This window comes from Mus musculus, chromosome 13, assembly GCF_000001635.26.
Source record: "Mus musculus strain C57BL/6J chromosome 13, GRCm38.p6 C57BL/6J".
Classification (NCBI taxonomy): Eukaryota; Metazoa; Chordata; class Mammalia; order Rodentia; family Muridae; genus Mus; species Mus musculus.
This window is the reverse complement of record NC_000079.6, coordinates 27,849,122-27,867,425: the sequence shown is the minus strand read 5'-3', so window position 1 is coordinate 27,867,425 and position 18,304 is coordinate 27,849,122. Positions and strand designations below refer to the sequence as shown.

General features: G+C 35.6%; 1 protein-coding gene across 2 annotated transcripts; it reads right to left on the bottom strand.

Annotated features, from left to right (window-relative positions):
• Nucleotides 1-9,634: 9,634 nt before the first annotated feature.
• On the bottom strand, nucleotides 9,635-18,085 carry Prl2c1 (Prolactin family 2, subfamily c, member 1). 2 transcript variants are annotated; one of them, NM_001361045.1, is made up of 5 exons: nucleotides 17,994-18,085; nucleotides 15,573-15,748; nucleotides 12,100-12,207; nucleotides 10,803-10,985; nucleotides 9,635-9,931 (listed from the first exon to the last, which is right to left on the bottom strand). In NM_001361045.1, the coding sequence occupies exons 1-5, from the start codon at nucleotides 18,022-18,024 to the stop codon at nucleotides 9,743-9,745; spliced, it is 687 nt and encodes a 228-aa protein (NP_001347974.1). In that variant the 5' UTR covers nucleotides 18,025-18,085; the 3' UTR covers nucleotides 9,635-9,742. The 2 variants fall into 2 exon arrangements, with proteins under 2 accessions (NP_001347974.1, NP_001038997.1); NM_001045532.2 differs by having other exon boundaries at nucleotides 9,718-9,925; nucleotides 17,994-18,084.
• Nucleotides 18,086-18,304: the final 219 nt, after the last annotated feature.

Below are 18,304 nucleotides of genomic sequence, written 5' to 3'. Positions count from 1 at the left end.
GGTCCCTGAAAAGATTTTTGGAATTGTTTATACATATTATCATATCATTTGCAAATAATGACACTTTGATCTCTTCCTTTTAAGTTGTATCCCCCTGATTTTATTCACTTGATTTATAGCTCTATTTAGAACTTTAAGTACTATAGTCAGTATATATGGACAGCTTTGTCTTTTTCCTGATTTTAGTGGAATTTTATGACAGCTACAGGCCTGCTGTAAATTTACTTTATTATGTTTAAGCATGTTCCTTGTATCCCTAATTTTTCCAGGCTTTTGATTTGAGGATAAGTTGAGTTTTGTCAAAGGTTTTTTTTTCAGCATCTAATGAGATTATCATGTGGGTTTTTTTTCTTTTAGGTTGTTTGTGTGATGGATTGCATTCATAGAATTTCATATATTGAACCATTCCTGCAACCCTGGGATGAAGCCTACTTGATCATGGTGGATCTTTATCTAGCCCTTAATTCTGAAGTAATATCTATTTCTGATGTTGAGATTTATATCTTGTTTGCAGCATCCATTTTTTTCTTTTACATCAATTCTTTTAGTCTTTTTTTTTTTTAAATTGGGGACTTCAGTTTGTTAGCAAGAGATACCAATGCTTGTTAATTTTCGTTATTTTGTTATTGTTGTTTGTCGAGGTGGTGCTGCTGATTGTGTGTGTGTACTTGCACATGTGTGAGTGCATGTGCTTGTGCGTATGCATGTGCACATTTGTATTTCATTCCTTTGCTTTTCTGCTATGGTATTATATATTTTCTGTGTTTGTTTTCATAAGTGTGGCTTACTTTCTTGAGTCAGAAATTTCTTTCTAATACATTCTTAAGGGCTAGGTTTGTGAATAGGTGTTTAATTTTGACTTTTTTTTTCATTTATGGTTATTGACAGTTTTCCTGGGAATAGTAGTCTGAAGTCACATGCAATTCTAATAAGTCTGACTTTATGTGTTATTTGTCCTTTTTCCCTTGTAGCTTTTAATATTCCTCCTTTGTTCTGTATGTTTAGTGTTTTAATTATTGTGTAGTGAGAAAATGTTCTTTCCTGGTCTCATTTATTTTTTGTACTATATGACTATATGAATCTAAAAAGGTATGTCCTTTTTAGATTGAGAATTTTTTTATAATTTTATTGAAAATATTTTCTAGGCCTTTGAGCTGGGAATCTTCTCCTTCCTCTATTCCTATTCTTTGTTTCTTCATTTTCTTCTCCTTCTTTTTCTCCTCCTCCTACTTCTTATTTCTTCTTCTTCTTGACCTTCTTTAAGATTTATTTATTCATTTTATATATATACACTGTTGCTCTCTTCACACAAACCCGAAGAAGACATCTGATCCCATTACAGATGGTTGTAAGCCACCATGTGGTTGCTGGAAATTGAATGCACGACCTTTGGTAAAGCAGTTAGTGTTCTTAACATCTGAGTGATCTCTCTGGCCCCATTATTCCTATTATTCTTAAATTTGGTCTATTTTATTTTATTTTATTTATTTTATTTATTAGATATTTTCTTTATTTACATTTCAAATGCTATCCTGAAAGTTCCTTATACCCTCCCCCTGCCCTGCTCCCCTCCCCACCCACTCCCACTTCTTGGCCCTGGCACTCCACTTGTCCCCCTGATTCCATGAATATTTTGTGTCAAGAAAGTTATAGATTTAACATTTTCTTTGAGTGCTGTTTCTATTCTTCTCTCATATCATCAGTGTTTGAGATTCTCTCTTTAAATCTGAAATATTTAGAGCTTTCTGTAGTATGATAGCTGGGCTCTGGAGGTGAAATATCTTGGATGTTGATTGTATTATTACATTGCTGTTTAGGCATCTCTGTTTTGCGTGATTATATGTCTAGTTCATGGTGTCTGAGTTTGCCTTTTATTCCTTGGTTTATGTTTCATCTCTTGTCTTATAGATGGTGTGGCCCATGGTTGAACAGAGGATTTCTACCCAATTTTAAATCTGGATTTCTGATTGACAGGGGTGGCCTCTGGTTATACAGGAGGTCTCTTTCTGAGATGCGATTGAGACACAGAAATGATGATGCTTTTGGTATTAGGAATCAGTTGGATGGGACTGAAAGAGTAAGAGGAGTTCATGGGTGGGCAACCTACCTGGAGTTATGGAGATTTGCATGGCTTCTGGTCAAGCAGGGTGTCTACCTGACTTGGGGGATAGGACATGGCTATGAGGAGTGGAGGGGGACCTGGAGATAGGGTGAATGGGGATATTTCCTAGTGGATGGACTACCTGGGCTTCTGAGGGCCATTGTGACCTATGGTTAAGGAGGGGTCATCTGTCTGATGTGGAGGCTGGACCACAGTGATGAAGTGAGGAGGGGGCTTGTGGGTAGGGTGGGTAGTGAGAGGGGAGGTGTGGTCAATAGACAGGCAGCCTACCTAGAGTTCTTGTGGCTGGCACGTGGCTGGTCATGGAGGGGCATAAATCTATATTTTTGACCACTGGAAAATGTTCTTCATACTTATAAGTTGAACCACCCAAAGCATTATCTTCTTATGCAATAGTAGTTGTTGTATCTGAATTCTGCTTCTGACTACAACCATGATAACAGACTATTAGGAATGAATTGAATAGACTTCTCCAACTGGATCCATAATTTTCTTAATGTTTTGTATTCATCCAAACTCCCAACTACCTTTATATGTTTTTTCCCTCTTGAGTTCTTCAAAAACAAGACTGTACACTGACCTTCAAATGTATTTTTCTTTTAATGTACTTGGCTATTAAATTTTCAAAATTTATTCTTCTTAACACTTAAAAGTCTTCCATTATTTTAGCCACTGTGTTAGGAATTCCCTTACTGAAGAAGATTTTTGTCAATAAAAGAGAATTTATGTTTTTCTTTTCTTTTCTCTTTTCTTTTTTCTTTTTCCTTTTTCTTTTCTTTCTTTCTTTCTTTCTTTCTTTCTTTCTTTCTTTTTTTTTTTTAAGCTTTTTGAGACAGGGTTTCTCTGTGTAGTCCATGGCTTTTATGGAACTCACTGTGTATACTAGATTGACCTCAAACTCAGATATCCACCTGCCTCTGCCTCCCAAGTGCTAGGATTAAAGATGTGCACCACCACTGCCCAGCTGAAAAATGTTTTTCTATAATTGAATTTACTATGTCACTTGAATTATTAAGCATTAATGGTAAAAGTTCTCTGAAAAATGGAAATCAAGACTAGACTGAATACAGCCATACATGTGGCATAATACATGTATAATATATGTTGTATTGCATAAGCAAGAACTATGTACAAAGAGTATTGGAAGACATGTCAACAGCTCCGTTCCTAACAAAAAATATGTGTTCTCTATTTCCTCCTCATCTTTTTATTCTCATTCTTATTCCTGTTATTGTCATTGTTCTCCACCACCACCTCTGCCTTTTATTCTTCTTTTTTATTCACAGTAGAGTGCATTTGAAGAAATGACTCAGTTTTAGTATATAATAGTATTGATCATTCCCATAAAAGAAAGATATTCAAAAAGCTTATTAGGTCATATTTTATGAATCTAGAGATTATATGGTGTCTTATTCAGGGTTTCTATTCCTGGACAAAACATGATGACCAAGAAGCAAGCTGGGGAGGAAAGGGTTTATTCAGCTTACATTTTCCACATTGCTGTTAATCACCAAAGGATGTCAGGACTGGAACTCAAGCAGGTTAGGAATCAGGAACCAATGCAGAGGCTTGCCTCCCCTGACTTGCTCAGCCTGTTCTCTTATAGAACCCAAGACTTCCAGCCCAGAGATGGTACCACACACAAGGGGCCCTTCCCCCTTGATCACTAATTGAGAAAATGCCTTACAGCTGGATCTTGTAGAGCCATTTCCCCAACTGAAGTTCCTTTCTCTGTGATAACTCCATCCTGGGTCAAGTTGACACAAAACTAGCCAGTACATATGGCTAACATAGAGTATAGAAGAAATGCAAAAAGTCTGTTTCTGGAGGATCTGCTTAATTTGTACTACATAAGAATACACTGGTGGGGCCCACATCTGCACCCAGGAGGTAGGGCTGATCCTCAGCCCTCTATGCACCTTCCCTGTCAGAGGAGAGCTTGCCTCCAGGGAGTGCTCTGATTCTGGGACTCAGAGGAGATCACCATTTTCTCTACTGTGAATCTCTAATGCAGGTCTACCCAGGAGCACATGGGCCACAGAAATGGAAGAGCAGCTGGGACAGGGTCCTATTGGCCTACATCTACACCCAGAAGGTGGGGCTTTTCTGCAGCTCTGTGTGTACTTGTCTTGCCAGGAGAGAGCTGGTCTCCCAGGAGTGCTTACACAGGCTTACAGACTCACAGAAGGAACAAGTTCAAGCCAGAGACAACAAGAACATCTAACACTAGAGATTACCAGATGGTGAAAGGCAAACACAGAATCTTAACAACAGAAACCAATAATACCTGGCATTATCAGAACCCAGTGCTCTTACCACAGTGAGTCCTAGATAGCCCAACACACCAGAAAAGCAAGATACAGATTAAAAATCATATCTCATGTTGCTGATAGTGAATTTTAAGAAGAACATTAATAACTCCTCGAAAGAAATATAGGAGAATATAGTTAAACAGGTAGAAGCCCTTAAAAAGGAAAACACAAAAATCCTTTAAAGAATTATAGGAAAACACAACCAAACAGGTGAAATAATTGAACAAAATCATCCAGGATTTAAAAATGAAAGTAGAAAAAGTAAAGAAATCACAAAGGAAGACACTTTGGAGATAGAAAACCTAGGAAAGAAATCAGGAATCATAGATGAAAGCATCACCAACAGAATACAAGAGATAGAAGAGAGAATCTCGGGTGCAGAAGATTCCATAGAAAACATTGACACAACACTTAAAGAAAATGCAATATGTAAAAAGCTCTTAACCCAAAAACATCCAGGAAATCCAAGACACAATGGGAAGACCAAACTTAAGGATAATAGATATAGATGAGAATGAAGATGTTCAACTTAAAGGGTCAGTAAATATCTTCAACAAAATTATAGAAGAAAACTTCCCTAACCTAATGAAAGAGATGCCTATGAACATACAAGAAACTTGAAGAATTCCAAATAGTTTGGATCAGAAAAGAAATTCCTCCCATCACATAATAATCAAAACACCAAATGCACAAAACAAAGAAAGAATATTAAAAGCAGTAAGGGAAAAATGGTCAAGTAATATATAAAGGTAGACCTATCAGAATTACACCTGAAATCTCACCCGAAACTATGAAAGCCAGAAGATCATGGACAGATGTCATACAGACCCTAAGAGAACACAAATGCCAGCCCAGGCAAAACTCTCAATTACCATATATGGAGAAACCAAAGTATTCCATGTCAAGACCAAATTTACACAGTATCTTTCCACGAATCCAGCCCTTCAAAGGATAATAAACTGAAAACTCCAACACAAGGAGGGAAACAATCCCCTAGAAAAGGCAAGAAAGTAATCTTTCAACAAACCTAAAAGAAAATAGTCATATGAGCAGAATTCCAACTCAAATGACAAAAATAAAAGGAAGCAACAATTACTTTTCCTTAATGTTTCTTAATATCAATGGATTCAATCCCCCCCAATAAAAAGACATAGACTAAGAGACTGACTACATAAACAGAACCCAACATTTTGCTGCATAGAAGAAACCCACATCAGGGAGAGAGACAGATACTACCTAAGAGGAAAAGGCTGGAAAACAATTTTCCAAGCAAATGGTCCCAAGAAACAAGCTAGAGTAGTCATTCTAATATGGAATAAAATGACTTTCAACCTAATGTTATCAAAAAAGACAAGGAGGTATACTTCCTACTCACCAAAGGTAAAATCTATCAAGATGAACTCTCAATTCTGAACATCTATACTCCAAATGCAAGGGTATCCACATTCATTAAAGAAACTTTATTAAAGCTCAAAGCACACATTGCACAGCACACAATAATTGTGGGAGACTTCACCACCTCACTCTCATCAATGGACAGATAATGGAAACAGAAATTAAACAAGGACATATTGAAACTAACAGAAGTTATGAAATAACTGGATTTAACAGATATCTACAGAACATTTTATCCTAAAACAAAAGGATATATCTTCTTCTCAGCACCTCATGGAATGTTCTCCAATACTGACCATATAATTGGTCACAAAACAGGCATCAACAGATTCAAAAATATTAAAATAATCCCATGCATCCTATCAGACCCCCATGGAGTAATGCTGATCGTCAATAAAAACATAAATCATATAAAGCCCACAAACATGGGGAAGCTGAACAATACTGTACTCAATGATAACTTGGTCAAGAAAGAAAGAAAAAAGAAATTAAAGACTTTTTAGAGCTTAATGAAAATGAAGACATAACATGCACTAATGGGACACAATGAAAGCAGTCCTAAGAGGAAAACCCATAACTCTGAGTGCCTCCAAAAAGAAACAGCAGGGAGCATACATTAGCAGCTTGACAGCACACCTAAAAGCTCTAGAACAAAAGGAAGAAAATTCACCCAAGAAGTGTAGACAGAAGGAAATAATCAAACTCAGGGCTGAAATCAACAAATTTGAAAGAAAAAGAACTGTACAGAGTCAACCAAACCAGGAGCTGGTTCTTTGAAAAAAATCAACAAAATAAATATATCCTTAGCCAGACTAACAAGGGCACAGGGACTGTATCTTAAGTAACAAAATCAGAAATGAATAGGGAGGCATAACAACAGAATCTGAGGGAAAAAAATCACATTCTACTACAAAAGCCTACACTCAACAAAACTGGAAAACCAGGATGAAATGGAAAATATTCTAGAGAGATACCAGCTACCAAAGTTAAATCAGGAGTAGATTAATGATCTAAACAGTCCCATATCCCCAGAAGAAATATAAAGCTATTAATAATATCCCAACCAAAAAAAAAGAAAAGCCCAGGACCAGATGGGTTCAGTGCAGAGTTCTATCAGACCTTCAAAGAAGACCTAATACCAATACTCCTCAAACGTTTTCACAAAATAGAAACAGAAGGAACTCTACTCAATTTGTTCTATGAAGCCACAGTTACTATGATACCTAAACCACACAAAGACTCAACAAAGAAAGACAACTTCAGACCAATTTCCCTTATGAATATCTATGAAACAATACTCAATAAAATTCTCAAAAATTGAATCTAAGAACACATCAAAATGATCATCCACCATTATCAAGTAGATTCCATCCTAGGGATGCAAGGATGGTTCAATATATGGAAAGCCATCAACATAATCCACTATATAAACAAACTCAAAGAAAAAAACAACAACACAATGATTTTCTCATTAGTTGCTGAGAAAACATTGGATAGCTGTGAGCATCCACTCCTGTGTTTGTCAGGCCCTGGCAGAGCCTCTCCGGAGAAAGCTATATCAGGCTCCTGTCATCAAGCTCTTTTTGGCATCCACAATAGTGTATGGTTTTGTTGGTTGTTTATGAGATGGATGCCCAGGTAGGGCAGTCTCTGGATAGTCATTCCTTCAGTCTCTGCTGCACTCTGTCTCTCTAACTCCTTTCATGGCTATTTTGTTCCCACTTTTAAAAAGGATCAAAGTATCCACACTTGGGTCTTCCTTCTTGAGCTTCATATGTTTTCTGACTTGTATCTGGGGTATTCTGAGCTTCTGGGTTAATATCCACTTATCAGTGTGTGCACATTATGTATGTTCTTTTGGGTTTTTTTGTTGTTGTTTTTTTTTATTAGATATTTTCTTCATTTACATTTCAAATGCTATCCTGAAAGTCCGCTATACCTTTTATGATTAGGTTACTTCACTCAGGATGATATTCTCCAGATGTATTCATTTGCCTAAAAATTTCATAAATTCATTGTTTTTACTAGTACTTCATTGTGTAAATGTACCACATTTTCTGTATCCATTCCTCTGTTGAGGGACATCTGGGTTCTTTCCAGCTTCTGGCTATTATAAATAAGGCTGCTATGAACATAGTGGAGCATGTGTCCTTATTACATATTGGAGCATTTCCTAAGTATAAGCACAGGATAAATATAAGTGAAAAAGAGCCTTGAACACGTGGGCACAGTGAAGAAGTTCCTGAACAGAGCACCAATGGCTTAGGCTCTAAGATCAAGAATCAACAAATGGGACTTCATAAAATTGCAAAGCTTCTGTAAGGCAAAGGCCACTGTCAATAAGGCAACCAACAGATTGGGGAAAAATCTTTACCAATCCTAAATCTGATAGGGGAATAATATCCATATAAAGAACTTAAGAAGTTGGACTCCAGAAAATCAAATAACACTATTAAACAATAGGGTGCAGAACTAAACAAAGAATTATCAAGTGAGGAATACTGAACGGCTGAGAAGCACCTAGAAATGTTCAACATCCTTAGTCATCAGGAAAATTCAAATCAAAACAACCCTGAGATTCCACCTCACACCAGTTGGAATGGCTAAGATCAAAATCTCAGGTGACAGCAGATGCTGGAGAGGATGTGGAGAAACAGGAACACTCCTCCTTTGGTGGTGGAATTGAAAGCTGGTGCAACCACTCTGGAAATCAGTTTTTGGTTCCTCAGAAAATTAGACATAGTTCAACAGGAAGATCCAGCAATACCATTACTGGGCATATACCTAGAAGATGCTCCAACTTGTAATAAGAACACATGCTTCACCATGTTCATAACAGCCTTATTTATAATATCCAGAAACTGGAAAGAACCCAGGAGGGTTCCCTCAACAGAGGAATGGATACAGAAAATGTGGTACATTTACACAAGGGGTACTACGCATCTATTAAAAACAACGAATTTATGAAATTCTTAGACAAATGGAAGAGACTCTTTATATTTCATTATATACCATGCGCTTTCACTTAATAGGAGGATGAGAAGGGAATATTAACAGTAAGTAATGTGAATATGAGAAGAAATTGAGGAAAGTCCAAAGAAGTCTTGGTATACACAAGATAAAGAACATGTGGTATATGTCAAAGACGGGGCAATGAAGATAAGAATTCAGATGACTATGTTTGAAGAAGATTTTAAAGAAATTAAGACCCATTCAATTATTGTGTTCTGAGGGGTTTTAAACATTTTTAAATTTTTCAAATATTTGGGGATTGTGCATAATAATCATAATCATATTGGCTTTCAGTACTCTGCAAGTTGTGTGATCAGTAGTGTCTGTCTTTCATTGTCTTTCATTAATTATCACAAATACTTCAACTTTTATCACCAGTAAATTTCCTGAAAACACCAGTTCTTTTTTGTTTGTTTGTTTGTTTCTTTTGTTTTGTTTTGTTTTGTTTTGTTTTGTTTTGAGACAGGGTTTCTCTGTAGAGCCCTGGCTATCCTGGAACTCACTTTGTAGATCAGGCTGGCCTCAAACTCAGAATTCACCTTCCTCTGCCTCCCAAGTGCTGGGATTAAAGGTGTGTGCCACCATCGCCCAGTGAAAACACCAGTTCTTGATTCCTACAAATTGACAAGTAATAAAATGTCTGAAGGAATTAATTAGTTACAAAATGTGTTGGTTGCACATCTAACTTCAACTACTTGTGAAGTATTTGATTGAAACATGTTGGTGGTATAGATAGGTGTTTTATGAAAGTCACAATTGAAATTTTGACTAATTCCCCATTGAGACTTTTATATTTCTGAGAGCCACTTTTTATTTTTAAATGAGTCAACAACAAATTCAAAAGATACAAATTTAAAGGATGCTACATGATATTTCAGAAGCAGAGCACATGAAAGAAGTATCAGCAGTTATCTATTTTTAACATGTAACACTTCAGGACGTTGAGATAAATATCAACCTTCTTAAAGTCATTGTCTAGGCAGCTGATCATGCCATATGAAGAACGAATGCGAGTATCTTCATTGTCAGATTGCAAGAGTGGCAGTCTGGACCAGGCAGGGTTCTTCTTTTCTTCATCTCCATTCTGAAGCTAATCATCAAAAATATATTCAACTATCAGTTTTATTATAATATTTTGGTGCCTAAATGCTAAATAAATTTGTAAGAGGTTAGAATTTTCAAAACAAGCTAAGTGTATGGATTTCCATGATGTTGGTGAGGGTAGCTAAAAGAGAAGGATTTGTTGCACTTGTCTTTTTTGTCTGATCAGTCACATTCTTACAGAAATTGATAGATGGACAATCAGTAACTTACTTGATTTTAGACACATACTTGAGAGAATAACAATGAAGCAATAGATGTTTATTATATCATATAAGGATCATCCCTATGTCTTCAAAACTCTATGACTTGCTTTAAAAAAATAATAGGTCCTGGCATTGAAATGCTGTCCATTTTTTCTTTTTATTGAAAACAGATCTTTTTTACATATCTTGTTTTTGGACAAATCAATTCTTCATATAATGTAAATATTCTTAACCTGAGTAACCTGAGATGAAATGATTTTTATACTTGATGGTTTAAGATGCAAATATTCATGGAATGATGGTGGTAACAACACCTGTTCAGGTACTTAGGTGTTGTAGTGTCTGGTTTTTTTTTTTTTTTCCACTGAGAGAGGTAATGTCCAAATTAAATGAGGAGCACTTACTTTTTTCCTGAGAGCCCTGCAATGTAAGGTTCTGAATAAAACTCTTCTCAGACAGTTGGAATTGCCAGCATCCAATTAGTAGTATGGCTTGTAGTTATATGGATGCCAAAGGGGTTTTTTGTTTGTTTGTTTCTGTTTTTGTTTATGTTTGTTTGTATTTTTTAAAGTGAACTCCTTTAAAACTCTATGCTTGCTCTGCTCACCTCTCTTATAAGAAGAAAAGTGAAAAAACATATATGGGACTACTCACCATGGTGCTCATGAGGGAATTAACCCCCTTCTGGACTGCGTCGATCTTTTTCTTTATGTCTGTGACTTTGGAGATGATTTTATCAGGGACATTTTTTATGGTAGATAGTTCGCTCACTAGATCATCCAGAGGGCTTTCCCAGGCATCCAAAATCATTTCTCCTGATTTCAGAAGAGCTTCATACTAAGTAACCACATTTGAATAATATAATAGAGTTAGTGAAAATAGTTTTTCTTCAAAAGACTGAAATAATCTTCCCATTTTCTATACAAACATATATTTACAATCTTTTGTAGTTGTATGAGTTGTATAAGTTCAATTGTAAAAGTATAAAATATAGTCATTGCATTGTGAAGTAGAATTCTAGAGTGAATTAAATTAATAAAGTTCAATAGAGTGCTTTATGAGGTTTCTAGAGAAGTGATGACTCTCATGAAGTATAATCTTGATTTTGTCACTTTCCTTCATTGTTTCCCTATGCTTTGAATAAGAGTTAAAGAGACACAAACTGTTTTGCCATTAAGCAGAACTTGGGGACACATTCTAACTGCACAAATGTATGAGGATGTAAGACAATTTTAATCAACATAATATTATGATGGTTTAATATAGGAAGTCATAAGTGTGAGATGATAAAAATAAATATGACAGCCATGATATGTAGACTTATAATTGCACAGCAGGATGATTCCACATTGGTGAATTCCTTTCTTTAGTTGGCTTTTATTTATGGCATATGTGAGGACATTTAGGAGTCAATATTTAGGATCAGAAACAAAAAGAAAACCATAATATTTAATACTTAAAAGTCAAGAGAAATGGTGAACTGGTTGTTAATACAACCAGTTCTGTCAACAAAGGGTCAATACTAACACATGATAAATACAACTGTATAGTCATTGTCTAAGCCTGCATCAATAGAGTTTTAGCCTTGAATTTCAATGGCAGTTTAAAAATCCCCTACAGAATAGTATGAATAATACAATTGGTGGGTAGTGGAAAAAGTTTCTATCACTGTGGACAATTTATAGATACAAGAAAATGTTACTTGGCACATTTCACTTACAAGTCATCAACTGTGCATTATAGTTTTCCTCTTGTTATACATTCTGTCTCTTTTTCCCCACATAAATGATTATCATTTTCCTTTTATTATATATTCTATCTCTATAAATGATTATTACACCTGTAATAACGTTCCCATATAAATGTACAATACCATTAATAACTTACAATATTGAAAATCAAGTGTACTCTTTCAAAGTTTTGCTGAAAACTACATTGTGTGCAAACTCACGTGTGTGTGCCTGGCTTGTTCCTTGTTTTCTGGAGTTGGAAGGAAAGAAGTATGGCATCTCGTGGGGCTTTTGTCTCTGAGCCCAGGCACTTTAGAATAATGTTTTTCCTGGAATTAATGAGATATTTAGTTGAGACCAGAAATTATGGAAGGGTTAAATGAACAGAAAGTAATGAATTTAAAGTGAGTACTAAAAACTGAAATTAAAATATTACATAAATGACCATGAAAATTATTTTAATTAAAATTCAATTGCATATTTTCTCCTTCCTTTTCTTTTCTTTGACCCTTCCCACATACCCTATCTATTATCATCAAACTTCTTTCATCCCAGTCTGACTCCATCTTAATTTTTGGCATCTTTAATATTTTTTTTCCTAGATAGGGTTTCTTGTGTATACCTGAATTTCCTGAAAGAGCTCTGTACACCAAGCTGGCCTTAAACTCAGAGATCTGCCTGCCTCCGCATCCCAAGTTCTGGGATAAAAGGTGTGTGCCAGCACTACCTGATCTCTTGGCATGTTTTTATTTGATTATTATTGTTACACACACACACACACACACACACACACACACACACAATCCCACATACACGAGGGTACACCCACACCAATGCATGTTGAGTCTGTTTAATAGTTGTGTATGTATTATTTCAGGGATGCTCATTTAGTATTGTATAGCCAATTAAGGCATTCATTCCTAGGAAGACATTTAACAACATTTTAACCTTTATCTGTAGTATCCGTTTATATCCATCTAAATTTCAAATTTCCCAGTCTCCTCTTTGCTTTTTGCAGTCTCTCTAGATGTTGTGATTTGTCAAGCAGATGCTAAAATCAGCAAATCTCTGAATCACTAATTCTGTTTGGTGTCATTTCTAACAAATGCCAAACTGTAGAACATTTCTTACAATTACCTTTGTACTTACACAAGAACACCTTACTTAGGTCATTAGTAATGCAGAATACTATTGTGTTGGTTATGACTAAATATGTCTTAAACCCTGCATAGATTGTACTAGAGAACATATACCATGAGCTAGCTAAAATGGAAACATACTTAGCATTTGCATAATAATCAGCATTCAGTTTTCTATTGTAAGTACTCCTAAATCTTTATTGTTTGTTCTATTATTTAATACTAATATTTAAAGTATTAATTAATACTATCATTAATGAGTTATTTCATGGTTTAAAAGATTTTTGATGATGATCCCCATTGTAAAATGCAAATTATAGGAACAATAGCGTGTAGGCTTTGCAAATATTGAGCCTACTTCTCACATCCCATCCATGTTCAAAAGTCATTCAGAAGTCACAAAAGTGACTTCATTGAGTGGAGTAGAATATCTAACATACAGCCTTAAAAGTGTTCAAATTATGGAGACCTAACCAATTTCCCTGCATATATCAGACCTTGTTATTATAAAAACAAATATCTTGGAATTCATTAAAAATAGTTCATAACATTTGGGAGTCTGAAGAACAATTTTTAGTTTTCCTGCTCTCCCTGATTTCCCCCAGTGTCTTTAACTCTACTTAATTCTTGCAGGTCACTGCAGTGGATTTTCTTTTATTATAAGTTTGCAGTGTACAGTGGAAGGGAAAAGGCTAGAATGGTAGGACAGGATAAAGTGTGGAGGAGAAGGGAAGAAGGGAAAGAAAGGGAATATCAAAATGATAGCTAAAATTAGGAGCTATTTGAGGGGTACTATGGCAATCTATACAGTACAAACTTCCTAAAAAATTTCCATATATGAAGGAAATCTAATGAAATTGCCAGCTAATTGAGACCGAGCCCCATCTAACTTCCTCTTGTCACAAATGAAGCTTTCTACATGAGTACTAGGTTGTATCTAATTGAGTTATTGGTCAAACGGATTAGAAACCATCAAACAGTCTAAGATATATTATTGCAAAGACTATGGCTTGTTCTCCACAAACTGAAGCAAGGCCCTATTGCTAAAGACAATGACTACACAACTCATTGAACATGAAAAAGTTGAGATGATGGCTCCATAGAGCCTTCACACTTGTGTGCTAGCATCTTTGTCACAGGAAGGTACTCTGTACACTATCAAAAGAGAAACATAAACACCAACTCAGCCACAAACACTTTGATATAAAATGGTTTCCTGTCTAAAAGATATGATAGGACAACAGTGGTACAAATCTTGTGGAATTAATCAATACCTGACTAAGAAAACTCCAGAAAATATTGAACCCATACCTAACACTGTTTAGGTGACTAAAAAGCTGAGACAGAAGAGCCCTGAGACCTGGATAATATCAAATGTTATTCTTCTAGAAACAAAAACAAACTAACCAAACCAAAGAAAGCTCTTGCCATTCTGCCATACTCATAGGTCAGTGCCTTGCTCAGTTATCATCAGAGAAGCTTCCTTCTGCAGAAGAACAAAGACAGAAGCCCACAGACAGACAGCATGCAGAGAGTGAAAGACCTTGAAACACACATCTCTAAATGGGATGTCTCCGCAAACTCCCTGTACTTAGAAGTCATGGAATCCTGAAGAAGATGTGGTAGAAAGAATATAATAGCTAAAGGGGAAGGAAGCCACCAAGAAAAACAAGGCCCTCTAACTCAACATGATTTATACCCATATGAGCTCAAAGAAAGTGAGGCAGCATGCACAGGGCACAGATGGTTCTGCACCAGGTCCTTTCTATCTATTGTTTCATTTTTTTTATTGGATTTCAGAGTCTTCAAAGAGTTGGTCTGTTTCTTGTGTCCTCTCTTGAGTTCTTTGTTATTTGTTTTGTCCAATTCTTATGTAATCATTTTTGTTTTATCTTATTTTGTTTTATTGTTATCACTTAGAAGCCTGATTTTTTTTTCTAATGAAAGACACAAATGGAGTAGATTCCCCCAAAAGGGTGGGGGCAGACATGGAATGAATCTGGAAGGAATAAATGGAGGGGAAACTGTAACATACACACACACACACACACATACACACACACACACACACACACATATATATGTGATAAATGTGTACATATATATATGTATATATATACACACATATGTGTGTATATGTGTGTATAAGATATATATATATATTATATGAGAAAATACTATTTTCATTAAAAGGTAGAATAGATGATAGATAGATAGATAGATAGATAGATAGATAGATAGATAGAAATGAAAAGTAGCCCATTAGATAAAGGAAAAGTGAATTAACATTTTCTTTGTTATGTCTTGCATGCCTTTATGTCATAAAAGTAAATTAAAATAAATGCTAAACAAAAGATATACATTAAAATAGTTGTGTTTCAGCTAATATTCTCTTTCTGGCCTTTAGTTCAGTAGCTGCTGTGTTCTTCTCCTTGAGAAAGAAAGTTTATTTAAGATTTAGATTATGGTGCTTTCTGCTTTAGGCTATGCAGTATATCAACCATTGTGATGGAGGCTTGATTTTCAATGAAGCCAGAAGTCAGTGGGGTACTTACAAATTCAGTGAACAGTTCTGAAACTTCTATACTGATATTATGAGACAAACTGCCGGCTAATTCAAATGTGTCTTCAAAGAACGTAAAGCAACGAGCATTCCTCATTGCACACATGGGCACTGATGCAGCATTCTTCCACAATAACAAGTTGGTCATCAGTAGTAGGAGCAGTATCCCTGTTAAAAAAAAAGTAGAGAACTCACTCTGAGATATATTCTTGTGAGGGTGTTAAAAGTCATCTTGTCAATGGAATCCTTCTTGTGGTCACAGTAGCCTCCTATGAAGAGACTGTTTTTTGTTGTTGGTTTGTTTGTTGGTTGGTTGGTTGGTTGTTTTGTTTTATCACTTTGAGAGTACTGGATAACTTACAATGGAAAACCTAAGTTAAGTAATCGTATTTTCTCATATTCTCATTTTGAGTCATGAAGGTTCTTTTTACACTTTTGAAAATCACACCCAAGAATACCCTGCATTCTACAAACACTTCTACTTTAATTTGATTCAAGGCAGGGTGCTGAAGTCATTCTGTTCAGACCATTTAATTTCTTGTGACATGCTGTTGATTTTCAGTAGTAGGGGTAAGTCATGAGTTTGTAGAATCTTTTTTAGAAACATTTATTTAATCTTATTTAATTTTATGTATATCAGCATTTTGCCTACACTTACATAGGTTTACCATATCTACAGCTGTTGTCCATACAGGCTAGATGAATGCATCAGATCTCTTAGAATTAGAGTTATGTATAGTTGAGAGCAGCCACAGAGTACCAAGAACTGAACACAAGTTTTGTTCAATAGCAGCAATGGCTACTCCAGATCCAGGTCCTAAATTTTCCCTAATACTTGATGGGACACCAGTGTGACAAGGACAGCTCTGTGGATTAGCTATATCTTCAAATTAGATAGGAATAAACACACAACTCTACTAATGCTGAAAATGTAGAGAATTGTGTCAGCAAATTATTCTGTAGTCTAAAATAGATATTTCTACACCAAAATGTCACATTTTCTCCGTTGCCAATATCCCCCTACTTTGTGTAATGCAGTTTTAATATTTTTGATAATGCAAAGATTGGTGTTACCATCAATTTATTCTTCAATAATGGATGCAGCAATATTTAACAGTTTGAGCATGATCCATCAGCATGAGTTTATTACAAAGAAAATTCTATTAATTTAGTGACACTAATTGGAAAAAAAAATCTTCTGATGAGCATAATATTTGATAGAACGGAATATAAGTAACTGAAAGTTAGGGAATTAGTAAATTTTACTCACAGGAAAAAATCTGAACACATACACACACACACACACACCGAGAGTCTTCTGTTTATCATATATAGGATTTAAAAAACTTAACCAGAGCTAATGATTTTATTTTCCCATTTAATAGAATCCAGCTTATGCTTCTTGTCAATTCATCTTGCTTGAGAATAAGAGCAAATTTAAACAACTGTACTCGCCATTTCTTCTGTCATTTAAGATTTCATATATGTTTTGATATTCACTCCACATTCCCCAACTCTTCCCATCTCCACATCCCCTTTCTCAGCCACACATCTTTTTGTCATTAAAAAAAATTAAGATCAATTCGTACTTGAAAATATTCTTGGAGGTGTAGTCCTCTACTAGATCCTGGTCAAGTTACCAGGAGTCACACATAAAAAAAAGTTATTCTCCCCCCTCCTAGCAGCTTAGAATTGCCAATAGCTTCAGGTGTAGAAGATTGTGTGTCTAATGCCCCCCCACCCCCCGCATTCTGTATTTGGTCTTGTATGAACTTGCACAGGTTTTATGGATGCTAAAAGTATATTTTCCTTGAATGAAAACTTTTAGGCTATATAAATGTCCATCTATTATCCTCACTGACTTATCCCTGGAATAACAATGATTGTATCATTCTAATCCAACAATTCATAGAGAAACCAGAATCAGGGTATGTTGCTTTTTCCTTCTGCAGTTGTTATAAAAATCTATCTTACTGATTCATTACAGTGAAAAGCCTCAATATCTGCAGTTTTGCCTTTGTAAGAGTGAACATTTCATATTCTGGAACTTTCTTTGTCATTCAAAGTTGTGTAGACATACATCTTTCTACCAATAAACACCAATATTTTTCTCTTTTCTAACTTAGTTCAATGAAGACAACAGAAAATTTCTCTCGACATTGACATATAATATCGGTAGATGACTCCCTTTGAGAACCACTGGTCTAAGAGTTAGTAGTCACTGTCTAGAGAGATGATATGAAAAATACATCTCAACTTTATCTGCTTGACTTCTTTGGATAAAGCATTAACAAATATCTGTTCACTTCATTTACGGAGATAATAATGCCAAAAAGTAAACTTTCCAATCCATCTTTGTACAGGAATGAGATGTTAAAGTCAACTGGAGGAAGTTCAGAGAAGAGCAACTTACAGGAACTTGGTTGCGTCAAAGACAGCTGCATCTCTGCGGAGTCCCACTGTAGCTTGGCTGCTGATTCAGGAAAGCTGTTTCACCAAAGTCCTGTCTCCAGTTAACTTTCCACCTCCTATATAGTGCAGCACATCATCCCCAAGGCCACACACTGCTAGGGGGCAGGAAGAAGCAATGTCTGGAATCCAAGTTGAGGATACCATTACTCTCACCCATCATTAGCTAATATCCTCATTACAACAATGATTAACCTTGGTATATAGGCATTATTTACCTCATTTTTATGCCATGACTATGGTCGAAGTTATGTT

Coding starts and splice junctions, on each gene's coding strand:
- Prl2c1 (NM_001361045.1), bottom strand. CDS start 18,024: ATGCAGCTGTCTTTGACGCAACCAAGTTCCT. Junction 12,208..15,572: donor CAGAACTGTTCACTGAATTT/GTAAGTACCCCA, acceptor CATTAATTCCAG/GAAAAACATTATTCTAAAGT. Junction 10,986..12,099: donor AACAAGCCAGGCACACACAC/GTGAGTTTGCAC, acceptor GTGGTTACTTAG/TATGAAGCTCTTCTGAAATC.